Below are 26,265 nucleotides of genomic sequence, written 5' to 3'. Positions count from 1 at the left end.
CGGGAGCTCTGCGAGAATCGGAGAGCGCGACGGGAGCTCTGCGAGAATCGGAGAGCGCGACGGGAGCTCTGCGAGAATCGGAGAGCGCGACGGTAGCAGCGGGAGAAGGCGGCTCTGCGAGAAGCAGCGGGAGAAGGCGGCTCTGCAAGAAGCAGCGGGAGAAGGCAGCTCTGCGAGAAGCAGCGGGAGAAGGCAGCTAGCGAGAAGCAGAGGGAGAAGGCAGCTCTGCGAGAAGCAGAGGGAGAAGGCAGCTCTACAAGGAGCAGAGAGAAGGTAGCTCTGCTGGAAGCAGAGAGAGAAGGCAGCTCTGCTAGAAGCAGAGAGAGAAGGCTACAGAATGAACATATATTTCAGCTTTGCTAGAAGAAAAGCCATACCACAGGGTATCACTTAAGAAAACAAGTGTAGAGATCAAAAGAGCAACTAGTTAAGGGAACTAGAGAAAAGAAAAGGAGTTTCCAGGAACCCTTGAGGTTATAGGTACTAGAACAGATAAGTACTCCGGTCAAGACAGACAGAACGGAGAAGGCGGCTGAGACGCTAGAAAGATATCTCAAGGAACTTTACTACAGCCTGTGGAACGCAAGTTGAAATAATTGAGGTAATTGTGGAAATCAGTGCCTGGATTTCAAGTTTGCGTAAAAACATTAAGACAAACGAACGGTGGAAAATCTGAAATGGATTCTTAAACCAAACAGCTGATGGAAAGCATTGTGTGGCACAAATTTTAAAGCATGTATTTTTTGGAGTGGAGTTTGTAAACACACATGTGACAATCATCTGGGGATGGGGGATTAAGAGAAGAAATCCATTGTGGATTGGTTGAGTGGCATCAGTCATTTGGTTTCAGAGTGGGGTGTTGTCTTTGAAAATTGTATATATATGTGTGAAGCTAAAGGGATAAATATAGGAGTATTGCATCATAATCAAATTTTTTACATTTGATAATTGCTTCTTTCCTGTTATTAAAGCTAATTAGCAGTCCTGTGGATCTGTTCATCCATGTATTCTTGGAAGTAAAAATGAGCCAAGGTTCCATTCTGGAATCTTCCCATCCAGCAGTAAACTGGGATTGTAATAATATCAGACTCAATAGTGTGCACAGAGAAAAACACTTCTGCAAAATTATTAGGTAAAGAGTTTATTTGTGTGTTGTAACATTTAGTGGTTCTGTAATTCAATCTTACCTGGCAGCAATAAATGCACCAAATATCATCGCAAATACAGTCACCTGAACAGATCGAGAGAAGTTTTTACTGCAAATAGGACAGAAAAAAATTAGCAGCTTTGTATTTCAAAATGAAAGATTTACATTTAGAATACCTTAAAGAAAGAAATGTCCTTGCACTTCACAAATACGTACAGGAAAAAACAAGAGAACATTTTACAATTGGTTAAAAATGCACATTTCTAGTCATCAGAAATCCACAAATTACACAATAGCAAAAACACACAAGATTATCACAAATACCAGTAGTTTAACATGTTAAACTATAATCATAGATTTAATGGTCAGTAACATACATGATTACAATTAAGGTGACCATGTAATCATGTTACAACACAGTATTTCATGGAAAGACAGAATGAGTGAAGATGGAGCAGGTGGGAGAAAGGAAAGAGGGTGGAAGGAGGGAAAAAAGGCAGTCTCAAAGAAAAGGACCTGGAATATTTGAAAGAGCAGTTTCAAATACAGGAAAACAATCTTGGCAATAATTTTGTTTTCATTCAGTCTGCAAGCAAGTGCAAATCAGTGCCGGGAGGGCAGCACAGGGTGCAGTGGTTAGCACTGCTGCCTCACAGCACCGAGGACCTGGGTTCGATCCCAGCACCAGGTCACTATCCGGGTGGAGTTTAAACATTTTCCTGGTGTCTGCGTGGGTCTCATCCTACAACCCAAAATGGGCAGCGTAGGTGGATTGGCCACACTAAAATGGCCCCTTAATTGGAAAAATAAATTGGGTACTCTAAATTTATTTTACAAGGTGCAGAACAGTGCTGCCCAACAGCAAGTAGGGTCCCCTTTGGCAAATATATACAGCATTAAACTTCTGATTTCTATTTTAATGTACTTTATTACAAACTTTATATAAGGTTACAAAACATAAACAATTCGGGGAGCAAACTCCCTCAAATTTTCCCCTTTTCACCCCCCCGGCTCCTCCAACACTGCCACGAATATCCCCCACCTTGCCTTGAAGCCCTCCGCTGAACCCCTTAATACATACTTGATCTTTTCCACAAGTCCCCCAGTCAGCCCCGGTGGTGTTACTGACCGGCATGACAGAATTCTTCGCCAGGCTCTCAGAGGCGAAAGCCTCAATGTCGGCCTTCCTCCCCTCCATCAGCTCCGGTCTCTCCGATACCCCAAATATCATAATCAAAGGGTCTGGCTCCTCCCCCATGATCTTCGTTAGCGCCGCGAACACTCCCGCCCAGAATCTCTCCAACGATTCACAGCCCCAGAACATTTGTGCATGATTCGCTGGTCCCTGTCCACACTTGTCTGCCACTTCCTGGAAGAACCCATTCATTCTTGCCCTAGTCATATGTACCTTGTGTACCACCTTGAAATGCATCAGGCTCATCCTTGTGCATGAGGTCGCATTTACCCTTCATAGCGCCTCACTCCATACTCACCAGTTTATCTCCCCTCCAACCTGACCCTCCCACTTCTTTTAATCTTCACCACCAGCTCACCTCCCTGCTCTACCAGCCACCTGTATGTGCGTCTGACCCTGCACTCCCCTTCCACATCCACAAGCAGCTCCAACAGGGTAGATCTCGGCACCCTGGGGAACTCTTTCCAAACCTTCCACGCTAAGTCCTGCAGGTACCTACACTTACTTCCCTCAGGAGCTCTACCCTCTCCTTCAGTTCCTCTCTTCCAGGTACAGATCCCTTACCTTAGCCAGCCCCACAGCTCCACTCCCTATACATACCGTCTGTCCTGTCTCCCCCACCTCCCCGCTCGAAACCATTTTTTTTGCGAAGTGGCTCCAGCAAGACATCTCTTCTACCTGAAATGCCTCCTCAGCTGGTTCCAGAGTTTTATTGTAGATTGCACCAGCGGGCTCTCTGCGCATTTCCTTGGCACCATTGGCAATGACACTGTCACCATGGCCCTCAAGCTGGACCCCTTCTTACTCCATCCTAACCCATTCTTCCCCCTCCCTTGCCACCACCGCCTCACCTTCTCCATGTTCGCCGCCCAGTAGTAATGTAGCAGGTCCAGCAACGCTAACCCTCCCTTCTGCCTTTGTCTCTGTAACAGGGTCTTAACCCGTGGCACCTTCCCTACCCATACAAAAGTCTTTGAGATAATCATACCCAGCTTTCGAATGAAAGCCTTCGGTACAAAGATAGGAAGTGGCTGGAATATGAACAGGAACCTCAGTAGAATGTTCATCTTCACCACTTGGACTCTCCCTGCCACAGTCAAGTGCAGCGTGTCCCAGCTGTTCAGATCCTGCCTAACCTCCTCCACCAGCTTTGTTAGATTCCAGTTACGTAGCATCACAAATTCCCTCGCTACCCGAATCCCCAGGTATCTAAACCGGTCTCTGGTCACCTTAATTGGCAACCACCCTAGATTGGCTCGCCGACGCAATTCGTTCACCTGGAATACGTCCCTTTTCCCTACATTTAGCTTATATCCCGAGAACGCCCCAAACTTCCTCAACAGACCAATGATCCTCTCCATGCTCTCCAATGGGTCCGAAACATACAATAGGTCATCCGCGCATAGCGACACCCGATGCTCCCTTCGTCCCCATGCCACTCTGTCGACCCCCTAAGAGCCATTGCCAGAGGCTCTATCGCTAGCACAAACAACAGCGGGCATGCGTGCCTTGTTCGCCTGTGCAGTTGAGAGTTTCATGAGCCCATGTCGTTGGTCCGCACATTCTCCATCGGTCCCATGTATGACAGGCGCACCCAAGCCACAAACTGTGGCCCAAACCCGAACCTTCCCAGGACCAACAGGTACCGTCACTCCAACCAGTCAAATGCCTTCTCCACATCCTTGGACACCAGTATCTCCGGCACCTGGGCTCTCGACGGGGTCATGATCACGTTTAACAAGCTCCTTATATTACTAGAAAGCTGCATGCCCTTTACAAATCCCGTTTGGTCCTCTGCAACCACCCCTGGGACATAACCTTCCATTCATCCCGCCACCAACTTAGCCAGCACTTTCACATCCATACTTAACAGCGATATGGGACTATACGACTCACATTCCAACGGGTCTTTTCCCTTCTTTGGTACCAATGTGATTGTTGCCTGCATCATCGCCTCCGGCATCTCCCCCTTCTCCGGTGCCTCATTAAACACCCCCAAAAGATGTGGTGCCAGGTCCATCGCGAATTCCTTATAGAATTCCACCGGGTAACCATCAGGGCCAGACCCGACCCCACTGAGCAATATCTCCCCCAGCTACAACAGAGCATTTGATAATATCCCACTTCAAAACAGCATCACTCCGTTCCAGATTTCCATTTTACCTCGTGCATAAATGCTGCCTTGATAACTAGGGCTGATATCCTCACCTCACTACGTATTCTCTGGAACATAAAAGATTAAGGAATGATCACATTCCCCAGAAGGACAGCTCGGTAGCACAGAGGTTAGCACTGTTGCCTCACAGCACCAGGGACCAGAGTTCAATTCCGGCCTTGGGTGACTGCCTGTGTGGAGTTTACACTTTCTTCCAGTGTCTGCAAGGTACCTCCTGGGTGCTCAAGTTTCCTCCCACAGTCCAAAGATGTGCAGGTTAGGTGGACTGATCATGATAAATTGGCCCTAGTGACCGCGGATGTGTATGTTAGGTGAAGGGGCTATTGGGGTAGATTGGGGAAGTAGGCTTGGGCGGGGTGCTCTTTCAGAGGATTAGTGCAGACACATTGGGCTGAATGGCCTCCTTCTATGATCCGAAGGGACTCTATGACCCTAATTGAAATGTTTAAGATAATTAAAGGATTTGATAAGGAGACACCATTTCCTTCACTGGGAAAGTGCAGAACAAGGGGTATAACTTTAGAATTACAAATAAGAGGGGCAGCATGGTGGCTGAGTGGTTAGCACCGGGACTGCGGCACTGAGGACCCAGGTTCAAATCCCGGCGTGGGTCACTGTCCATGTAGAGTTTGCACATTCCCCCAGTGTCTGCGTGGGTTTCACCCCCACAACCCAAAGATGTGCAGGTTAGGTGGATTGGGCACGCTAAATTGTCCCTTAATTGGAAAAAAAATAATTGGGTACTCTAAATTTAGAAGAAAAAAAGAATTACAACTAAGCCACTCAGCGATGGTGACATCAAAAAACACTTCACACAAAGGGTAGTGGTAATGGAACTTTATGCCCCAGACTCCTAAATGACCGTCCTATGGACTGACCTCATTAACACTACACCATGTATGCTTCATCTGATGCCGGTGCTTATGCAGTTACATAGTATACCTTGTGTTGCCCTATTATGTATTTTCTTTTATTCCCTTTTCTTCCCATGTACTTAATGATCTGTTGAGCTGCTCGCAGAAAAATACTTTTCACTGTACCTCGGGACATGTGACAATAAACAAATCCAATCCCAAAAAGCTAGGTCAATTGAAAATTTCAAAAAAGGAGATTGCTACATTTATCTTAGGCAAGGTTATCAAAGGGCTATAAAACCAAGGCAACTGGATGAAAGCAAGATACAGCTCAGCCGTGATCTTGGATGAATGCAGAACAGACTCAAGAGCTGAATGGCCTTCTATACTCAGGCTGAGGATAACAAAATCATCCATTTGATAATCTGAAAAACTCAGGACCAACAAATAGCCACTAAATTGCTGACTGATGCCTTAAAGTATCAATCCAGAGGAGGATCCAGATATGTTACTCAAATACGTTACTGGACTAATGTGTTTTTAAAAACTCAGAACAACCTAAAGCACAACAAAGGAAGTGGCGTTAAATCTCCAGAGAAGAAGAGGAGTTCAATTCTGAGCATCACACTGCAAAGATATGAGTTGGTACGCAGAAAGGTTTCACAAGAATAGTTTGGGATGTGGAGCTTCAGTTACATAGATTGGATGAGTTGTGACTGTTCTCCTTGGAGAAGAGAAGACTGAGAGAAGATTTGATAGAGGTATTTAATATTGATGATTATGAAAGGTTTGGATTACGTAGCAAGGGAAAAATTGCTCCCATTAGTGGAAGGATCAAGAGCCAGAAGGCACAAATTTAAGGTAATTGGCAAAAGAAGCAATGGTAACATAAGGGAATCTTCTTTTCACACTGAGTGGAATGATCTGTAATACACTGGCTGAGGCAGCATCATTTGAGGCTTTCAAAAGGGAATTGGATCATTAAAGACAGGGGAGTGGCATTATGTGAATTGTTCCTTCAGTGACCAATATAGGCTTGACAGGCTGAGTGGCTTCCTTCTGTGTTGTAACCATTCTATGATGAACATAAGAACTAGGAGCAGGAGTCGGCCATCTGGCCCCTCAAGCCTGCTCCACCATTCAATGAGATCATGGCTGATCTTTTGTGGACTCAGCTCCACTTTCCGGCCCGAACACCATAACCCTTAATCCCTTTATTCTTCAAAAAACTATCTATCTTTATCTTAAAAACATTTAATGAAGGAGCCTCAACTGCTTCACTGGGCAAGGAATTCCATAGATTCACAACCCTTTGGGTGAAGAAGTTCCTCCTAAACTCAGTCCTAAATCTACCTCCCCTTATTTTGAGGCTATGCCCCCTAGTTCTGCTTTCACCCGCCAGTGGAAGCAACCTGCCCGCATCTATCCTATTTATTCCCTTCATAATTTTATATGTTTCTATAAGATCCCCCCTCATCCTTCTAAATTCCAACGAGTACAGTCCCAGTCTACTCAACCTCAATGGATAATCTCACATTTGTCAACATTGTATTGCATCTGCCAGACCCGAGCCCATTCACTTGGCCTATCCAAATCCCTCTGCAGACTTCCAGTATCCTCTGCACTTTTTGCTTTACCACCCATCTTAGTGTCGTCTGCAAACTTGGACACATTGCCCTTGGTCCCCAACTCCAAATCATCTATGTATATTGTGAACAGTTGTGGGCCCAACACTGATCCCTGAGGGACACCACTAGCTACTGATTGCCAACCAGAGAAACACCCATTAATCCCCACTCTTTGCTTTCTATTAATTAACCAATCCTCTATCCATGCTACTACTTTACCCTTAATGCCTTGCATCTTTATCTTATGCAGCAACCTTTTGTGTGGCACCTTGTCAAAGGCTTTCTGGAAATCCAGATATACCACATCCATTGGCTTCCCGTTATCTACCGCACTGGTAATGTCCTCAAAAAATTCCACTAAATTAGTTAGGCACGACCTATGAATCCATGCTGTGTCTGCCCAATGGGACAATTTCCATCCAGAAGCCTCGCTATTTCTTCCTTGATGATAGATTCCTACTACCGAAGTTAAGCTCACTTGGCCTATAATTACCCGCTTTCTGCCTACCTCCTTTTTTATTTATTTATTTATTTTTAAAATATGTTTTATTGAAAATTTTTTCCCAAACAACAATTTTTCCCCTCTTATAAAGCAAACGCAACAATAACAATACAGAAATTTTTAAGAATACACAAGTAACAAAACGCCATGATCTTTGACCTAAACTAAACTAAACCCCCCCCCCCCTTCCCCCTGGGTTGCTGCTGCTGGTCATCTGTCTTCCCTCTAATGTTCCCCTAGGTAGTCGAGAAATGGCTGCCACCGCTTGGTGAACCCTTGAGCCGGTCCTCTCAGGGCAAACTTTATCTGCTCCAGTTTAATGAACCCCACCATATCATTTACCCAGGCCTCCAGTCCGGGGGGTTTCGCCTCCTTCCACGAGTAGGATCCTGCGCCGGGCTACTAGGGACGCAAAGGCCACAACGTCGGCCTCTTTCGCCTCCTGCACTCCTGGCTCTTCCGCAACTCCAAATAGAGCTAACCCCCAGCCTGGTTTGACCCGGGCCTTCACCACCCGCAAAATCACTCCCGTCACTCCCTTCCAATACCCTTCCAGTGCCGGGCACGCCCAAAATATATGTGCGTGGTTTGCCGGGCTCCCGCCACACCTCCCACATTTGTCCTCCACTCCAAAGAACCTGCTCAATCTTGCTCCCGTTATGTGTGCTCTATGTAGCACCTTAAATTGAATCAGGCTAAGCCTGGCGCATGAGGAAGAGGAATTTACCCTGCTTAGGGCATCAGCCCACATACCCTCCTCTATCTCCTCCCCTAGTTCTTCTTCCCACTTTCCTTTTAGTTCGCCCACCGACTCCTCCCCCTCTTCCCTCATCTCTCGGTAAATCTCTGACACCTTGCCCTCTCCGACCCACACCCCTGAAAGCACCCTGTCCTGTATCCCCTGTGTCGGGAGCAACGGAAATTCCCTCACCTGTTGTCTAGTAAACGCCCTCACCTGCATATATCTCAAGAAATTTCCCCGGGGCAACTTATACTTTTCCTCCAATGCTCCCAAGCTCACAAAAGCCCCATCTATAAATAAATCTCCCACCCTCCTAATTCCCAACTGGTACCAGCTCTGAAATCCTCCATCCATTCTTCCTGGGGCGAACCTATGGTTGTTCCTGATTGGGGACCCCACCAGGGCTCCCCGAATGCCTACCTCCTTTTTTAAACAGTGGTGTCACGTTTGCTAATTTCCAATCCGCCGGGACCACCCCAGAGTCTAGTGAATTTTGGTAAATTATCACTAGTGCATTTGCAATTTCCCTAGCCATCTCTTTTAGCACTCTGGGATGCATTCCATCAGGGCCAGGAGACTTGTCTACCTTTAGCCCCATTAGCTTGCCCATCACTACCTCACTGGTGATAAGAATCCTCTCAAGGTCCTCACCTGTTATAGCCTCATTTCCATCAGTCATTTCCATCAGCCAACCATCTGCAGAATAAAATCTGACAACAACTCAAAGCACATTTTGAACCAGTGGAATATTTTCAGCAAGCAAAGCTAAATAACTGTGAAATCTCAAGTGATTCTGGCATCAATACCTGAGTGCAGCACCTGGGCCAATAACTATCAACGCTGCATATTCTGGGTTACAGCACAGAGCAATCACAGGAAGGGATTGATCAGATTTTAAAAGATCACCAAATCAAAATCACTAGGAGCTGAACAGTAGCTGGGAAAAGTAGACCATTGTATCTAACCAAAAAAAGTTGTTCCAAACACTCCACCACAGCTCTTGTAAGTAATGAAGATAATGCACCAAGAGTAAAGTTAATACCCTCCTCACTTTAACTCCTGATGTATGATTAAATGCAGGCTTAAGTGAGGCACGAAACAAGATTATTGCTGTAATACTAGTTATTGGTGCTGGGTTATTTCCAGAAATGCTGAAATTCAACTACATCACAACTATCCACTAACCAGGTAAAGACTTGTGACCCAGGAATTACCAGCCAAGCAGCCTATTAATCACCTACCGCCACCAATTTTACAGAGCACGACCATCTTCAAATCAAGCAAGCTGATGCTATTAGGAAGAAATGCCTTTGACACATTGCTACAACTGTTACAACAGATATCCAAATTGGAGTAGTGGTTAGCACGGAGGACCCGGCGCTGAGGACCCGGGTTTGATCGCAGCCCCGGGTCACTGCCAATGTGGAGTTTGCACATTCTCTCCATGTCATACAATTTACAGTGCAGGAGGCGGCCATTTGGCCCATCGAGTCTGCACTGGTCTTTGCAAAGAGCACCCTACCCAAGCCCACACCTCCACCCTATCCCCGTAACCCAACCCCACCTTTTGCACATCAACAGCAATTTTAACATGGCCAATCCACCTAACCTGCACATCTTTGGACTGTGGAATGAAACCGGAGGAAACCCACGCAGACATGGGGAGAACGTGCAGACTCTGCACAGACAGTGACCCAAGCCAGGAATCGAACCTGGGACTCTGGAGCTGTGAAGCAACTCCTCTAATCACTATGCTACCGTGCTGCCCAGTGTCTGCGTGGGTCTCACCCCCACAACCCCAAAAGATGTGCAGTGTAGGTGAATTGGCCATGTTAAATTGCCCCTTTAACTGGGGGGGAAAAAATTGGATAATCCAAAAATTTATTTTTTTTAAATTGCAAAAGTGACATTTAACAGAATGCATATACAGTACATAACTATTAATGACAAAACCAACAAGCAAGCACTGTATAAAGACAACGTGACAATCAATCATCCATACTTCAGAAGAAAAAGCCCTGATCTGGGAATAGGTCCAAAGTCCTAGGTATTTCAATTTCAGCTCAAGGTGGAAGCACGCTCTGAATATGATCAATACAATGCTCGTCAAAATTACAGAATATTACATCATCACTGGCCCTGAAATGAGTTTTCCACAGCCAACAGATGCACACAGGACACAGTTAAAAATGCAGTGGTTTTCTTATCCAGGAAACTTATGACAACAACATTCTATGATGTTTTACACCTTTTGTTTCCCCCCATAACATGGTGCAATTTTTTGAAAATCAAGAAGGAAACTGCCTTGGAACCCAGATGGGGTGAAGTTGGAGCGATACTTCTTTTAATAATATTAAGAAATGATTTTATTTCGAGATGGGAGTTAAACTGGTTGTTTGCTCTCATCAATTGCCTAAAATGGTCTGCAGAGCATGATCAGCTGTGACATAGAGGAGGCATACAACCCTTTGCTGGATTTGTAACTGCTCAGTGATTCCACAAGTTTCCCACGACAAAACATTTGCTATACATATAAATTACTTTCTAAATGTCACAACAACTTTCACAATCAGATTTTCCCCATTGAAAGAAGATTGTAGAAAGTGGGCCCAAAATATTTTGCTTTGAAACAAATAGAAATGAATATTACTTAAAAAAGCAACTATGACTTTGATACTTACTTGAGTAACAATCCTTCTGCTATCATTGTAAAAAGAATTGAAAACCTCCTTAGGACTGTAAACATTGGGAGACTGGAAAAAGAAAGTTAAACTAAGTTAGGAGAAGTTATTGCTCAAACAAAGTATGATCCTCAACCCTCCCAAAATAGATTCAAACGTACTTCAGCTTCTTGGTGCCAAGCAATCCTGTAAGTTGGTTCCCCAGGTATAAGAGAGGTAGTGGAAACACCTAAAAGCATAAAGAATTAAAAATATTAAACAAAAGTAGTGTGCTACAGAGCCCATTTCACAAACATAAAGAAACCTAGAGAAGTCATAGATCATTGCAACCTCAAAGCATACAATACGATAATCAAATATTGTACTATACCTGAAATCATATTTAAAATTATTCATAATTCAGGGCATTTTTATTTTTTTTAAAAGAAATTTTCAAGTGTCCGCTTTTATATGAATACCGGAAGTACACAGCCTGCACAGTAATTGAAAAACAGAAGTACAAAAGAAAGATAAATGGGAAACAGTAATTATAGTTGGAAACGGCTTTTATCTGATAGAAATTAGAAATTTCCCCTAGGTCCCCGTTTCTAATAGATCTCACTTGATCACCTTTAGGGCACGATTCTGCCAAAAGGGAAAAAAGTCCCCGAGCGAGCGCGTTTAGCCACGGGTTTCCTGGCTTGTAGTGCCAAGAAACACATGGCTATTCAACGCGACTCACATTGCACAAGGGTCCTGAATGGGGAACGCACAGCCGAAGCTGCACATAGCCCCGTTTTGTACAGTGGGGAGCTCCGCTCACCGGAACTCCCCATTGTAATGGCGTCCCGATCTCAGAGACCACAGAACAAATCCCAACCACCCTTACCCCCACCCCAAACGCACTATGGGAGAGTCCCCGGCCCCCTCCAACGCCCATGTCGCTCGCCCGAGGTCTCCGAGGGGAAGGGGTTGAATCCCAAAGCCTCAGGTACCTCGGGAATCTGCAAATTAGAAGGCGGCTTACTGCCTCACTTTTAAAAATAAAAAATTAATGTTTTTATTGAGTTTTTTGACATAAGTAACAAAATAAAAATAAGCACAGAACAATGAGAATTTTGCAAGGAAGCACCTAGGCAGTACCGCTAGACATAGAGATCGGTTTTAGCTATTTACATGGATTTTTCGCTGTTTCTTCTTTCCATCCTGGCTCCCATTGTTGTTGCTCCTGCAACTTCCCCTCCCGTGGCCCTTGGCACTCCTGTTGAGCTTGATTGTACTTTCCTATTTCCCCAGACCCCCCACCTTCTGTGTCGTGGCTACTCTCCCTCTGTCTTTGGCTACCTAGTTGTTGGCTACAAACAGGTCCTGGAACAGCCGAGTGAATGGCTCCTACGTTCTGTGGAAGCCCTCTTCCGACCCACGGATGGCGAATTTGATGTTCTCCATTTGGAGAAATTCTGACTGGTCAGATTACCCGTCTGCAGCTTTAGGCGGTGCTGCTGAACGCCAGGCGAGCACGATTCTTCGGCGGGCGATCAGGGAGGCAAAGGCAAGGTCGTCGGCCCTCCTCCCATGAAGAGATCTGGCTGTTCTGATACCCCAAAGACTGCCACTCTCTGGCATGGCTCCACCCTCATCCCCACCACTTTGGACATTGCCTTGAAGAAGGCTGTCCAGTATCCAACAAGTCGGGGGCAAGACCAGAACATGTGGCCGTGGCTGGCAAGGCCTCTTTGGCACCGTTACATCGGTCCTCCACCTCCGGGAAGAACCTGCTCATTCTGGTTCTGGTCAAGTGGGCTCCATGTACCACTTTTAATTGCGTTAGGCTAAGTCTTGCACATGTGGAGGTGGCGTTGACCCTGTGCAGTGTTTCGCTCCAGAGTCCCCACCATATTTCAAACCCCAAGGGCCTCCTCCCACTTCTCCCTCGTCATATCCAGCTGAGTGTCAGCCCTCGCAATCAGTCGTCCGTACATGTCACTACATCCTTTTGCCCAAAATGTCTGCATTCAGCAATTCCTCTAGTAGTGACTATCGTGGGTACGTCCTAGTTTCTTTTTGTAGAATGTTTTTAAGCTGCAGGTACCTGAATTCGTTGCCACCTGTTAGTTGGAATCTTTGATCGTTTGTCCAGTGCTGTTATCCTACCATCAGTGTACACACCCCTAACTGTCAGTGTCTCCCCCGTTCTGCCTCCACCTTTTGAAGAAGGCATCTGTGAGCGCAGGCCCGAACCTTAGTGTGTTGCAGGTGGGGGCTTTGTCGGACATTTCGGTTAGGCCGAAATGTTGTCGCAGTTGATTCCATGACTGGAGTGGTTGAGTGCTTCTTGGGTGGAGATGGGAGTGCCGCCATGGCTAGGGCCCGGAGGGAGGTGCCCTTGCAGGAATCCTCCTCCATGAGCACCCACTCTGCTTCCGGCTCCTTTACCTACCCATTTGTTCTTTCTGCTGTCGTTGCCTAGTGGTAGTACTGCAAGTTTGGGAGGGCTAGTTCCCCCACGGATTTGGTTCTCCGTAGAACCTTCTTTGGGCTCCTTGCATTCACTGGGACGATCTCGCTTTTGCTCATGTTAAGTTTGTAGCCTGAGAAGGATCCAAACTCTTTCAAGAGCGCAATGATTCCTTCCATGCTGTTTTATGGGTCCAGGATGGAGAGGAGCAGGTCACCCACATATAACGATACTCGATGCTCTCTGCCTCCTCTTCGGATCCCCTTCCATTTCTTTGCTGTTCTGAGTGCAATCGCTAATGGCTCTATTGCTAACTCGAATAAGCGGGGATAGTGGGCATCCCTGCCTGGTGCCACTGTGTAACTGGAAGTACTTCGTGCTGGTGGTGTTTGTTCGTACACTCATCCAGGCGGTGAATGCTGTTCCAAGCCTGAACCGCTCCAGTACCTCGATGAGGTACTTCCATTTGACTCCGTCGAAGGCCTTTTCTGTGTCCAGGGAGACGATCACCTCAGTTCTCTCCCTGGATGGGGTAATGATCATGTTCAGCAAGTGCCTGATGTTTGATGTTAGCCGTCTACCTTTGACAAAGCCCGTTTGGTCTTCCAGGATTCCAAAGCATTTTACAGCCACGTAAGTAAATATAGCTCCTGATGCAATGTAGGAAATGGATTTTGGACTTGGGTTTATTGTCATGTGCACAGCGGTAGAGTGAAAAATATTGTTCTGCATACAGTCCAGACAGATTACCCCATACATGAAAAAATATATAAGACATACAATAATTGCACAACGTAAATACATAGATACAGACCATCAGGTGAAGCATACGGAGTGCAGTACTACTCAGTAGAGAAGATGATGTGTTGTAAGATCAGTTCAGTCCATTAGAGGGTCATTCAGGACTCTGGCAACAGAGGGAAAGAAGCTATTTTTGAACCTTTCAGTGCGTGTTCTCAGGATTTTGTATCTCCTGCCCGATGGAAGAGGTTGGAAGAGAGAATAACCCGGGTGAGAAGGGTCTTTGATTACGCTGGAGGTGTAGAGCGAGTCAATGGATGGACTGTGCTGTGTTCACGACTGTAGTTTCTTACTGTCTTGGGCCAAGCAGTTGCCATACCAGGTTGTATGATAGGATACTTTCTATGGTGCATTTGCAAAAATTGGTAAGAGTCAATGTGGTCATGCCGAATTTCCTAAAGTTTCCTGAGGAAATATAGGCGCTGTGGTGCTTGCTTTCTTGGTTGTGGCATTGACATGGGTCGACCAGGACAGATTGTCCGTGATGTGCACTCCTAGGAATTTGAAGCCGTCAACCATCTCCACCTAGTCACCATTAATGCGTTCAGGTGTGTGTGTGATACTTCGCTTCTTGGAGTCAATGACCAGCTCCTTGGTTTTGCTGACGTTGAGGGAGAGATTGTTGCCATTACACCACGAGGTTCTTTATCTCCCTCCTGTACACTGACTCCGTTTGAGATCCAACCCACTATGGTCATGCCATCAGCAAACTTGTAGATGAAGTTGGAGTCAAATTTTGCCACACTGTATAAAGGGATTAGTAGGGGAGTAAGTATGCAGCCTTGCGGGGCCACAGTATTGAAGATTATCGAGGAGGTGTTGTTGTTTATCCTTACTGATTGTGGTCTATGGGTCAGGAAGTCGAGGATCCAGTTGTAGAGGGAGGAGCCAAGTCTTAGGTTTTGGAGTTTTGATATGAGCTTGGCTAGGTTTATGGTGTTAAAGGCAGTGCTGTAATCAATGAATAGGAGTCTGACGCAGGAGCCCTTGTCGAGATGCTCTGGGGATGAACGTAGGGCCAGGGAGATAGTGTCTGCTGTGGCGGTCCAAATGCAGCTGCTAATTAGCACACAAAGCTCCACAAACAGTAGTTGGAGAATGTCTAGAGGACTTCCGGGTGCGGCTATGCAGAGCTAGGTCGCATATTCGGTAGCTCCCGCTTGGAACGGACATTTGGGCTCTTTACCGGGCCCCCACGGCATTTGTTTGACATTTCCCGGTGTGGGAAGACAACTGAAACATTCCCCTGACAGTGTCCCCCAGGAATTATATGTCTCTTGGTTACCAGACCCGGCAGAAACAGTAAAAGATTTGGCTGTAACTGCAGGGGAGAGAGGGGCCTCTTCCAGCATGCAAGCGGGAGGAGGGAGGGATGGGCCGTTTCCTGGACCAATTGAGCATTCCAAAGGTGGAAGAGGGACTGGTGGCAGGACTGGGGGAACCGATTGGGCTGGAGGAGCTGATCAAAGGGATAGGAAGCATGCAGGCAGGGAAGGCACCGGGGCCGGATGGTTTCCCGGTCGAGTTCTTTAAAAAATATATGGACCTGTTGGGCCCGCTGTTAGTTAGGACCTTTAAATGAGGCAAGGGAGGGGGGGCTTTACCCCCGACGATGTCCCAGGCACTCATCACCTTGATCCTGAAGCGGGACAAGGATCCCCTGCAATGTGGGTCTTACAGACCGATTTCCTTGCTAAATGTAGATGCTATGGTGCTGGCGAAGGTCTTAGCCACGAGGATTGAGGATTGTGTGCCGCAAATCATCCATGAAGACCAGATGGGGTTTGTGAATGGGAGACAGTTGAACGCGAATGTGCGGAGGCTTTTGAACGTTATCATGATGCCGGCGAGGGAGGGGGCGGCGGAGATAGTGGTGGCGACAGACGCTGAGAAAGCCTTCGATAGGGTAGAGTGAGGGTACCTGTGGGAGGTGCTGAAGAGGTTCGGGTTTGGGGAGGGGTTTGTCAGGTGGGTTAGGCTGTTGTATGAGGTCCCGAGGGAGAGTGTGGGCACAAATAGGAGGAGGTCAGAGTACTTTTGGTTGCACCGAGGGACGAGACAGGGGTGTCCCCTGTCCCCCCTGCTCTTCGCACTGGCGATTGAATCCCTGGCTATGGCACTGAGAGAGTCGAGGAACTGGAGGGGGTTGGGGTGGGGAGGAGCATAGGGTGTCGCTTTATGCGGACGACCTGCTGCTGTATGTGGCAGACCCGGTGGGAGGAATGCCTGAGGTGATGAGGATCCTTAGGGAATTCGGGGACTTTTCGGGGTACTTTTCGGGGTACTAAATATGGGGAAGAGCGAGCTGTTCGTAGTTCAGCTAGGTGACCAGGAGAGGGGGATTGGCGAGCTCCCACTAAAAAGGGCGGAGAAGAGCTGTCCAGGAGCTGAGGGGCCCTGCATAGGCTTAACTTTACAAGGCTGGTGTAGCAAATGGAGGAGGAGTTCAAGAGGTGGGACGCGTTGCCGCTGTCCTTGGCGGGTAGGGTGCAGCCAATCAAAATGACGGTGCTCCCAAGGTTTTTGTTCCTGTTCCAGTGCCTCCCAATGTTTATCCCAAAGGCTTTTTTCCAGCGGGTTAACAGGAGTATAATGGGGTTTGTGTGGGCGCGAGGGACTCCGAGGGTGAGAAGGGTGTTCCTGGAGCGGAGTAGAGATAGGGGGGGGCAGGTGCTGCCCAACCTGTGGGTACTACTGGGCCGCCAATGCGACGATGGTGCGCAAGTGGATGATGGAGGGGGAGGGGGCTGCATGGAAGAGGCTGGAAACGGCGTCCTGTGTGGGTACGAATCTGGGGGCGCTGGCAACGGCGCCGCTGCCGCTCCCTCCAAGGAGGTATACCGCGGGCCCGGTGGTGGTGGCGGCCCTCAAACTTTGGGGGCAGTGGAGGCGGCATAGTGGGGAAGCTGGGGCCTCGGTGTGGACCCCAGTACGGGGGAACCACCGGTTTGTCCCAGGGAGAACAGATGGAGGGTTTTTGGGGTGGCACAGGGCAGGGATACGAAGGTTGGAGGACTTGTTTGTGGACGGGAAGTTCGCGAGCCTGGGTGAGCTGGAGAAGTACGGGGTCCCCCCGGGAACACCTTCAGGTACTTACAGGTAAGGGCGTTTGCCAGACGGCAGGTGGTGGAATTCCCGCGGCTACTGCCACACACATTTCAGGACAGGGTGCTCTCGGGGGCGTGGGTGGGAGTGGGGAAGATCTCTGAAACGTACCAGGTGGTGGAGGAGGAGGCCTTGGTGGTGGAGTTGAAAGGTAAGTGGAAGGAGGAGTTGGGAGAGGAGATCGAAGAGGGGACGTGGGCAGATGCCCTAGGGAGGGTGAATTCTTCCTCTTCGTGAGCGGGGCTCAGCCTCATACAGTTTAAGGTGCTGCACAGGGCACACATGACCGGGACAAGGATGAGCCGGTTCTTTGGGGGTGAGGACAGGTGTGTTAGGTGCTCAGGGAGCCCAGCAAATCACACCCATATGTTCTGGGCATGCCCAGCACTGGAGGAATTTTGGAAGGGCGTAGCGAGGACGGTGTCGAGGGTGGTAGGATCCAGGGTCAGACCGGGCTGGGGGCTCGCAATATTTGGGGTGGCAGAGGAGCCGGGAGTGCAGGAGGCGAAAGAGGCCAGAATTCTGGCCTTTGCGTCCCTGGTAGCCCGGCGAAGGATTCCTGCACAACAGGAATATTGATTAACTCCTTTTCATTGCATAATACCAAATTATGTTCCCTAGTTGGTTCCTGGTCTAAAAAAAACACCTCGTACACATTCCAGGAATTCATCCGTCACAGCACTATCGCTAATTTGGTTTGCCCGATCTAAATGTAGATTAAAGTCACTCATGAATACTGTAGCAACCTTGTTTCAAGCACCTCTAATTTCCTGTTAAATGCCATTCCCTGTCTTACATTACTGCTTGGAGACTTGACAGACCACTAACGCTCTGATGAAGTGTAAAACAGATTTGAAAAGTTAACGGTTTTCTCTCCCTACAGATGCTGCCAGAGCTGATTTTTTTTTTTCTCCAGCATTCTTGGACATTTCGGATTCCAGCATCTGCAATACTTTTCTCATTTTAGTGCACTAATATTTTACGTCCTTTGTTAGTTCTGAATTCTACCCAGACTGATTCTACATGTAGATTTTGAGGCAATACCTTCTCACTATTACATGGATTTCATCCTCGACCTTAATGCCACCTGACCTCCCTCTACCTTTCTGCCTAAATATCGAGTGTTCTTGGATATTCAATTCCCGGCCTGGTCTCTGTAATCAATCGTATCATACCCATTTTTCAATTTGCACTGTTAATTTGGCTACCTTCTTACGAATATTCATGCATTTGGAAATAGTGCCTTTAAATTTGTCTTTTTTACATTTCTACATCGTTTTTTGTACTATGGCCCTATTTTCTGCTAGTCCTGATTTCCTTGGTCTTCCTTTTTTGCCTTCTTTTCTCTCTTTAATTTCTATCACTGTTTCTCTCTCGCGTCTCCCCCTGCCACTCTAGTTCATACCCTCCCCAACAGCACTCGCGTAATGATGAGCTCAGAGGGTGCGAGAGAAGATTGGAGGGATCCATGACAAATTGGAGCTTGTTAGGACAAGTGGGAGCCTGAGGCTAATAGAAAAGAGGCAGATGAACAGATTATCTTAATTTTGGTTACAAAGAAACACTTGTGCCCTTCACATTTGTTGGAGGTGATGGTGGAGTGGGTGGCAAGAGAGATTTATGGGGAAAGCTGGAATGATTTTTGCTCTCGAGAAGGATCCTGTAGTGGTGTAGTAGTTTTGGCAAGAAAGGGGCATGATGGTATTTGACCAACCAGATCGGAGGATGGATGGCTAAACCAGTTATGTCACATCTGGACCTGCTAAACATGAGAGCAAAGGTGTGGGCCATAACAGGGAAAGCAACCAGAATAAAAGATAGTTAAGGTTTTGTTGTGGGCCAGGTTATTTAAAAAAATTGGTGTTAGGGCATGGTTAAACACAAAGATTATGAGAAATGGCAGATCAAATGCCAGGCAATTAGGGTTTAGGAAATACATTTGCAAGTAACTTGGACAAGAGAGTGAAGAGTTTACTTGGTGATGCACACAAGAAAAAAAGGGTTGGAAGCACAAAGGGGATTTGGTTGGTTAGAGAAATGGAGTTGTCAAAGATGCATTGATCTATGATGGAGACAATGGGAGTAGGGGCCATGGGAGAGGACTCTTAAGAGATTATCATGAACATGGGTTTGAAAGTTTATTTGAAGTCAGGAATTTAGAGAGGACAGAAGGGCAATGTGTCAAGAGAGAAAGAGGAGCAGAGATGAGACTGAAAAAGCATCACTATCAAAGTAAAATGCAAAGAGGCCAGTTATATTCTGTCCATGAAAAGTGTAATGGCAAAATCTCAACAAACTTAGAGAAGGGGCATGGGTTTTCTCCATTGCTTGAGAGAAGCAATATCGAATGAAGTAGAATTTATCTCGACTGTTATCATGCACATTCATTTGCTATTTATAAATAAAGCAGATAAACATATCTGACCTTGTCACACTAAGTCGTTTGCAGTCCACCTTCAGCAAGATTAGAGATGGATACAAGTGAATGGCATAATATCCATTTCAGTTCATGAGGGAACCCAACTGTTACACAGCTGGGTTCTGCTACTTCTCATTTCTCCCTCTCGCTAGCTCTGAAGAGTTTTACAGACTCAATATTAATTCTATTTCTCTCTCCGTAGACCTGCTGAGTTTTGCGAGAATTTTCTCTTTTGTATTTTTTTGGCTCTACTTCATAGAATATCATAGAATTTACAGTGCAGAAGGAGGCCATTCGGCCCATCGAGTCTGCACCGGCTCTTGGAAAGAGCACCCTACCCAAAGTCAACACCTCCACCCTATCCCCATAACCCAGTAACCACACCCAACACTAAGGGCAATTTTGGACACTAAGGGCAATTTATCATGGCCAATCCACCTAACCTGCACATCTTTGGGCTGTGGGAGGAAACCGGAGCACCCGGAGGAAACCCACGCACACACGGGGAGGACGTGCAGACTCCGCACAGACAGTGACCCAAGCCGGAATCGAACCTGGGACCCTGGAGCTGTGAAGCAATTGTGCTATCCACAAGGCTACCGTGCTGCCCGTAGGCTACCGTGCTGCCCGTAATCTACTATTATGTAATATGTAATTAGATATTAGGAGATGCTTTTATTAAAAATAAAATGGGACAAAATTAATCGTCACTTGTACTAATGCAGGTTACGTCAGGACAGGCAAATTACCATCGGCGTTACCATTGCTGAATCCCCCACTATCATCCTGGGGGTTACCATTGACCAGAAACTGAACTGGACTAGCCATATAAATACTGTGGCTACCAGAGCAGGTCAATGGCTAGGAATCCTGTGGTGAGTAACTCACTGTCTGACTCCCCAAGACCTGTCCATATTTATAAGGAGTCAGGATTGTAATGGAATACTCTCCACTTGCCTGGATGAGTGCAGCTCCAATAATACTCAAGAAGCCCGACATCATCCAGGTCACAGCAACCCGCTTGATTTTTACCCCTTCCAAAAGCATTCAATCCCTCCACCACCAACAAACAGGGGAAGCCATGTGTATTATCTACAAGATACACTAGAGGAACTCACCAAGGCTCCTTAAGCGGCACCTACCAAACCTACAGCCACTACCATCTCAAAAAGACAAGAACTGCAGATACCTGGGAACACCGACATCTGGAGGTTTACCTCAAAGCCACTCACCATCCTGGCTTGGAAATATATAATCGCTCCTTCACTATCGCAGGGTCAAAATCTGAGAATTTGCTCCATAGAGGCACTGTTGGTGCACCTACATCTCAGGGACCGCTCATCACCACCTTCTGAAGGACAACGAGAGATAGGTAATAAATGCTGACCTAGCCAGCAACACCCACGTCCTGTAAATGAACTTTTTTTTTTTTTAAATTGAGTTTTTGAGTGCAGAGGAGGATAATGTAGTGTATATTGAATTCCGAAAGTTATTTGATAAAGTGCCATGTAACAGTAAAATTACAGCTCATGGAGTGAAAGGGGCAATAGCCACATTGATAAAAATAAAAATATAACAGCAGAGTAACAAGAACAGTAGTTCTGAATTGGTTTCGGACTGGAGGATGGTGGGGTTCCCCAGGTGTCAGTGTTAGGGTGGCTGCTCTTCTTTATATGTATCAAAAAGATTGGAGCAAGGGCAGGCAAGTTCATGGCATTTAACACAGAAGTATGAAGTGATTTATTTTGGTCGGAAGAGTAGAGAGAGGCAATATAAAATGAAGGGTACAATTCTAAAGGGTACAATTCTAAAAGGGGATACAGGAGCAGAGAGACCTGGGCATATATGGGCACAAATCATTAAAGGTGCAGCATAGGTTGAGAAAGTGATCATATGGAATCCTGGGCTTTAAAAATAGAGGCACAAAATACAAAAGAAAGGAAATTATAAACTCAAACACTGGTTCAGCCTCAAGTGGAGTACTTCAACACTTTAGTAAGAATGTGAAGGCATCAGAGGATGCGGAAAACATTCATAAGAATGCTTTTGTGAATGAGGTTATGGATAGATTGGAGAGGTTTGAGGCTGTTTTCCTTGGAAAAGGTTGAGAGGAGATATCAGAGAGGTAGGTATCCATATTCATGAGGGGTTTGGACAGAGTAGATAGGGAGAAAGAGAGACCTTTATAAATAAGTGTTAGAAAGTGTAACTTTTTTTAAAAATAAAAATGTTCTTAAACCACAAACATTACAGCATAAAAGGGGAACTTTTAGTCATTCCAGTGGCTTCTAAAGGTTGTATTCATCAAGAATCTCAACAAAGATACCCTGTGAGGGAGCAAGGAAGGTGCAGACATCAGATGTCAACTACAGAGTGTTTGACCTATAGAAACAGAAAGTATATCTTGCAATATGCATGCCTGAGCGCCTTGTGGTCAGCACACACCCTACGAAGTGCATGATGAGAGATTTTTACATTTTGGGGGGAATTATGTTGGCATTCTATGTAGGTACAGGTTGTCTGCTGGGGTGGAGATTAAAAATTGCAGCTGTTAGGTTGATGCATTTACAATGAGAGGTTATGGTGAGTTTGAGGTACAAGTAAATAGGTTGGATCTAAAATTTGCATTGTGGTGGGAAACTTGGCTTTCCAGCTGTTGAATTTCAAAGAGAAGGTCAGAGTTGATGAGGAACCTGTACATGATGCGACAATTTCATGAGCAAACAGAGGGTACAATAAATTTTACTGATCTATAAGTAGAGACTAAATAGAAAAATATATACTGATAAGTTAAAAGAGGTGCTTTCTCAGAGTTGAAAGGAGAAAAATATATTTAATGAAAGATGTTTTACGGATCTGTGTGACAGTGGGTGAAAAAAGTCTGAAGGCCAAATCCTTTGTGCTGAGAAGCTGTGAAAGTTTAGAATTCAAGGCAGCCATCCGTGTCAAGCCAGAACAGTATTTGTTTTCACAATGTGGTATATTTCTGGATCGGTAATATTGGAATTCTGCAACCAGAGTGTAAGTATCTGAGGGACGTGCCATATACCCAATAGAAATAGTGACAATAGTTCTTTGCCTTTGGTAATAAGTCTAACTAAAAAACTACCAAGAAGGTAGTTTACTTGTGTACTTCTGACAAGCAGGTTTTTTTTTTTTTTGGGGGGGGGGGGAATGTTGTTCTACAAGAACTGTTTTAGCCGTATAATTTCAATCTTGTATGCTTAGATTTTTTCTTTTTAATAAATCTTTTAATTTTTAAAATTATAATAGTTATTATGGTTTGGGGGTCAGTAACTTTTCCTCCTCATTATCACTATAAAAACAAGATTTATGATCAGTGAGACAGACCTCACTCTGGGGTCTGGCTTGCTCAGCAATAACACATGTGGTCGTAATAAATGTCATATAATAGTCACATTTCAGTCTACTGTCTGACTAATACTTAAGAGAAATCTAAAACTTAATATATTGTTAGTTGCTCTCAGAATTTCTTATAGTTCAGGATCTAGCCCATTGTATCATGTCTATTGTGGTTCTACTGAAGCATAAATACCATTGCAGTTCACCAACTGAGACCCGATAGAGGTTTTAAAGAGTTAGGGTTTTGCTTTTGTATTAGTGGATAATGCACTTTTGCTTACAGCGCAAAAAAATTGCCATTGGATTATGGGGAAAGTTGAAGCATCAAATAAACTTTAAACAATAACAAAAAAATTAATGATCTTTAAAAATTATGCAATTAAATGTTTTTTCAGGGAATTGGTTGCAGCTTTTAGAAACAGATATTCAGCTACAAATATGATTCAGAATGCCATTGTAAGCTCAATTACACTCTCAAACAAATCGCAACATTTTTAGTTATAGAGTTCTGAAAAAATAATTGGTCTGAAATATTAATAGTATCTGTCTCCACATCTGTTGCTCAATTTACTTAGTATTTCTGCTCATAAATAAAGGTAGTCACAAATAAATCCGGTAAGGAATTCAGAAACTTCTTTATTCAGGAGTGGTGAGAATTTGGAACTTGCTATCACATGGAATGGTTGATACAATTGGAGGGTCATCTAGGTAAACGCACGAGCAAGAGCGAAAGAAATACGTTGTTAGCATGAAGTAGACATACTGGGCTGAAATAATTTACAGCACAAATGGCTCTAAAATTGCTCGAATGGGAAGAATGCGGGAATTTACTGAAGCAATACATCATGATGGCATCAAGCTGAAAATACTATGCTTCACTGAAAGATAAATGCCATGCAAATAGAATCACAGTAGCTGCCACATGAAGGAGGCTATTCGACCCATCAAGCCCTTGAATGCTCACTGCAGGAGCAATTTAGCCAGTCCCATGCCCCGTCCTTTCCTCATAGGCCTGCAAATAACTTCCCTTCAATATCTTATCCAATTCCCTTTTGAAAGTTACAATTGAATTTGCCTTCAACACCCTTTCAGAAAGTATATTCCAGACCGTAGCCACTCGCTACATACAAAGGTCTTTACTTATGTCACTTTTGGTTCTGTTGCCTAATACTTTAAATCTGTGCCCTCTGGTTCGCGATCTTTCTGCCAATGGGAACAATGTGCACAGAACATGATACTGATTACAGGCTAGAAATGTGAATTGTATGGTGTTAAAACGTTTATGACATAAACATTCATATGGTATTTACAGTTTGCTATCAGGTGTTCAAAGTTACTACAGTTTAAAGTTGCACAAGGACTTTATAAAGACCCCATACAGCTGCAATACTTTTGCAAAATCTGACACTTTACAAAATTTGCCAAGAAACTAGTAATTGCTCATCCCTGCTAATATCTACTCCTTTCAGCTATTCATATAAAATACTTACTTTATTTGCTTTATCTCCCATAGCACATTTGCAACATTTTCTAATGCCTTGTTCTTCAGTAGTCCTGTCCTCTACTTGCTTTCCCACCTATTTTAGTGACATGCCGCACAGAGGACAAGAGCAGCAGATACCTGGGAACCCCACCACCTGGAGTTCCCCTCCAAGTCACACCACCCTGATTTGGAAATATATTGCTGTTTTTCCACTGTTGCTGGGACAAAATCCACAAACTCCCTCCCTAACAGCTCAGTAGGTGTACCTACATCTGAAGGACTGCAGCAGTTCAAGAAGGCAACTCACCACCACCTTAAGGGCAACTCGGGATGGGCAAACAATGCTGGCCTAACCAGTGATACGCATATCCTGTAAATGAATTTTTAATAATACATATTTTTTCCAATTAAGGGTCAGTTTAGCATGCCAATAAATGCTGGACATTTTTTTGGGTTGTGGGGGGTGAGACCCACACAAACACAGGGAGAATGGCTAAACTCCATAGACAGTGACCTGGGGCCGGCATTGAACCTTGGTCCTCAGTGCCATGAGGCAGCAGTACTAACCACGATCACCGTGCTGTTCCCGTGCCCCCCCCCCCCCCCCCCCCCACCCCCCCCCCCCCCCCCCGCCCATCCATTTTGCTTCTTACATCTTTGAAGAGCTCCATCAAATTAGTCAAAAGCAATTTACCCTTCATAAAACCATGCTGACTTGGTAATGGATTCCAACAGCTTCCAACAAACATACATTAAACTACCTGGCTGGTCTATAGTTTTCTATTTTCTGCCTATTTCTCTTTTTGAATAGGGGTGTTACACGAGCCTTTTTCCAATCCACTGGAACCTTTCTAGAATTCAATGGATTTTGAAATATTATAACCAATACCTCAACTATCCCTGCCGGCACCAAAGACCAAGGATTAAAATGGTCTTCACAACAATATTACCATGTTTACAAAAACAATGCAAATTGTCAAAAATGCATGTCAGTGTAGTCTCTTTCTGTTACAGAAGTGCAAAATAATAGCTTTTATGGATTAAATTACTTTAATGCAAAATGACTGTTCTTTAAGAAATAAAAATATTGAACTTGCCTTTCGAGGTATGCTGTAGTCCAGGCCGGGAAACTTCACCACCCCTGCATGCCTTACCCACCCACAGCAAGGTCACTGTTGCCAACATCTACATGTGAAATAAATGTTTTTAAGGGGGTCACGTGTTGCTTTTTATGCATTTACTTAACATGAAAATTTACTTCCACATGCAGAATTGAAATATGAAAGAAACTGTACCTGACCAATGCCCACAAATAATATTGAAGGAAATCTGCAGATGTAATTATAAAGATATTAAGGAGTGGTCCCAAACAAACGGTGTATACAAGTCAGGACAGGAAAAGAGAAATCGTTGCACTTCTTGCCTCTTTCCCAAAATTTGCAAACCGCAGATTAAACAGAGAACGTGAACATCTACCCAAACACCTCCGGTTCCTCTCCAGCAAAAAAAAAAATCGACAGTACTCCAATGCAGAACAGTTTAACGGTTATGCCAATCAAAAAAGCGGTTAAACCGAAATAAAGCTGAACCACCGTGCCTCCCATAAATTAACTGAAAACTCACGTCGCTTACGCGAAAATAAAGCGGTTAATTTCGGACACGCCATGTGCATAAATACACAATTAACAGTAGCATTAAAAATAATCTGCTTGGGGGGGGGGTGCGGGAGACA

General features: G+C 45.3%; 1 protein-coding gene across 1 annotated transcript in view; it reads right to left on the bottom strand.

Moving 5' to 3' along the window:
* The window catches only part of LOC140426389 (nucleotide sugar transporter SLC35D1-like), a 100,135-nt gene that overhangs the window by 66,955 nt on the left and 6,915 nt on the right, over nt 1-26,265 (bottom strand). Inside the window, 6 exon segments of the mRNA XM_072511085.1 lie at nt 1,188-1,256; nt 10,926-10,997; nt 11,087-11,154; nt 25,631-25,678; nt 25,680-25,718; nt 25,829-25,862. Of these exon segments, the coding sequence (XP_072367186.1) occupies nt 1,188-1,256; nt 10,926-10,997; nt 11,087-11,154; nt 25,631-25,678; nt 25,680-25,718; nt 25,829-25,862 (330 nt within the window).

Source organism: Scyliorhinus torazame, chromosome 7 (genome assembly GCF_047496885.1).
Source record: "Scyliorhinus torazame isolate Kashiwa2021f chromosome 7, sScyTor2.1, whole genome shotgun sequence".
Taxonomy (NCBI): domain Eukaryota; kingdom Metazoa; phylum Chordata; class Chondrichthyes; order Carcharhiniformes; family Scyliorhinidae; genus Scyliorhinus; species Scyliorhinus torazame.
Note: the sequence above shows the minus strand (reverse complement) of the source record. Positions and strands in the feature narration are given on the sequence as shown.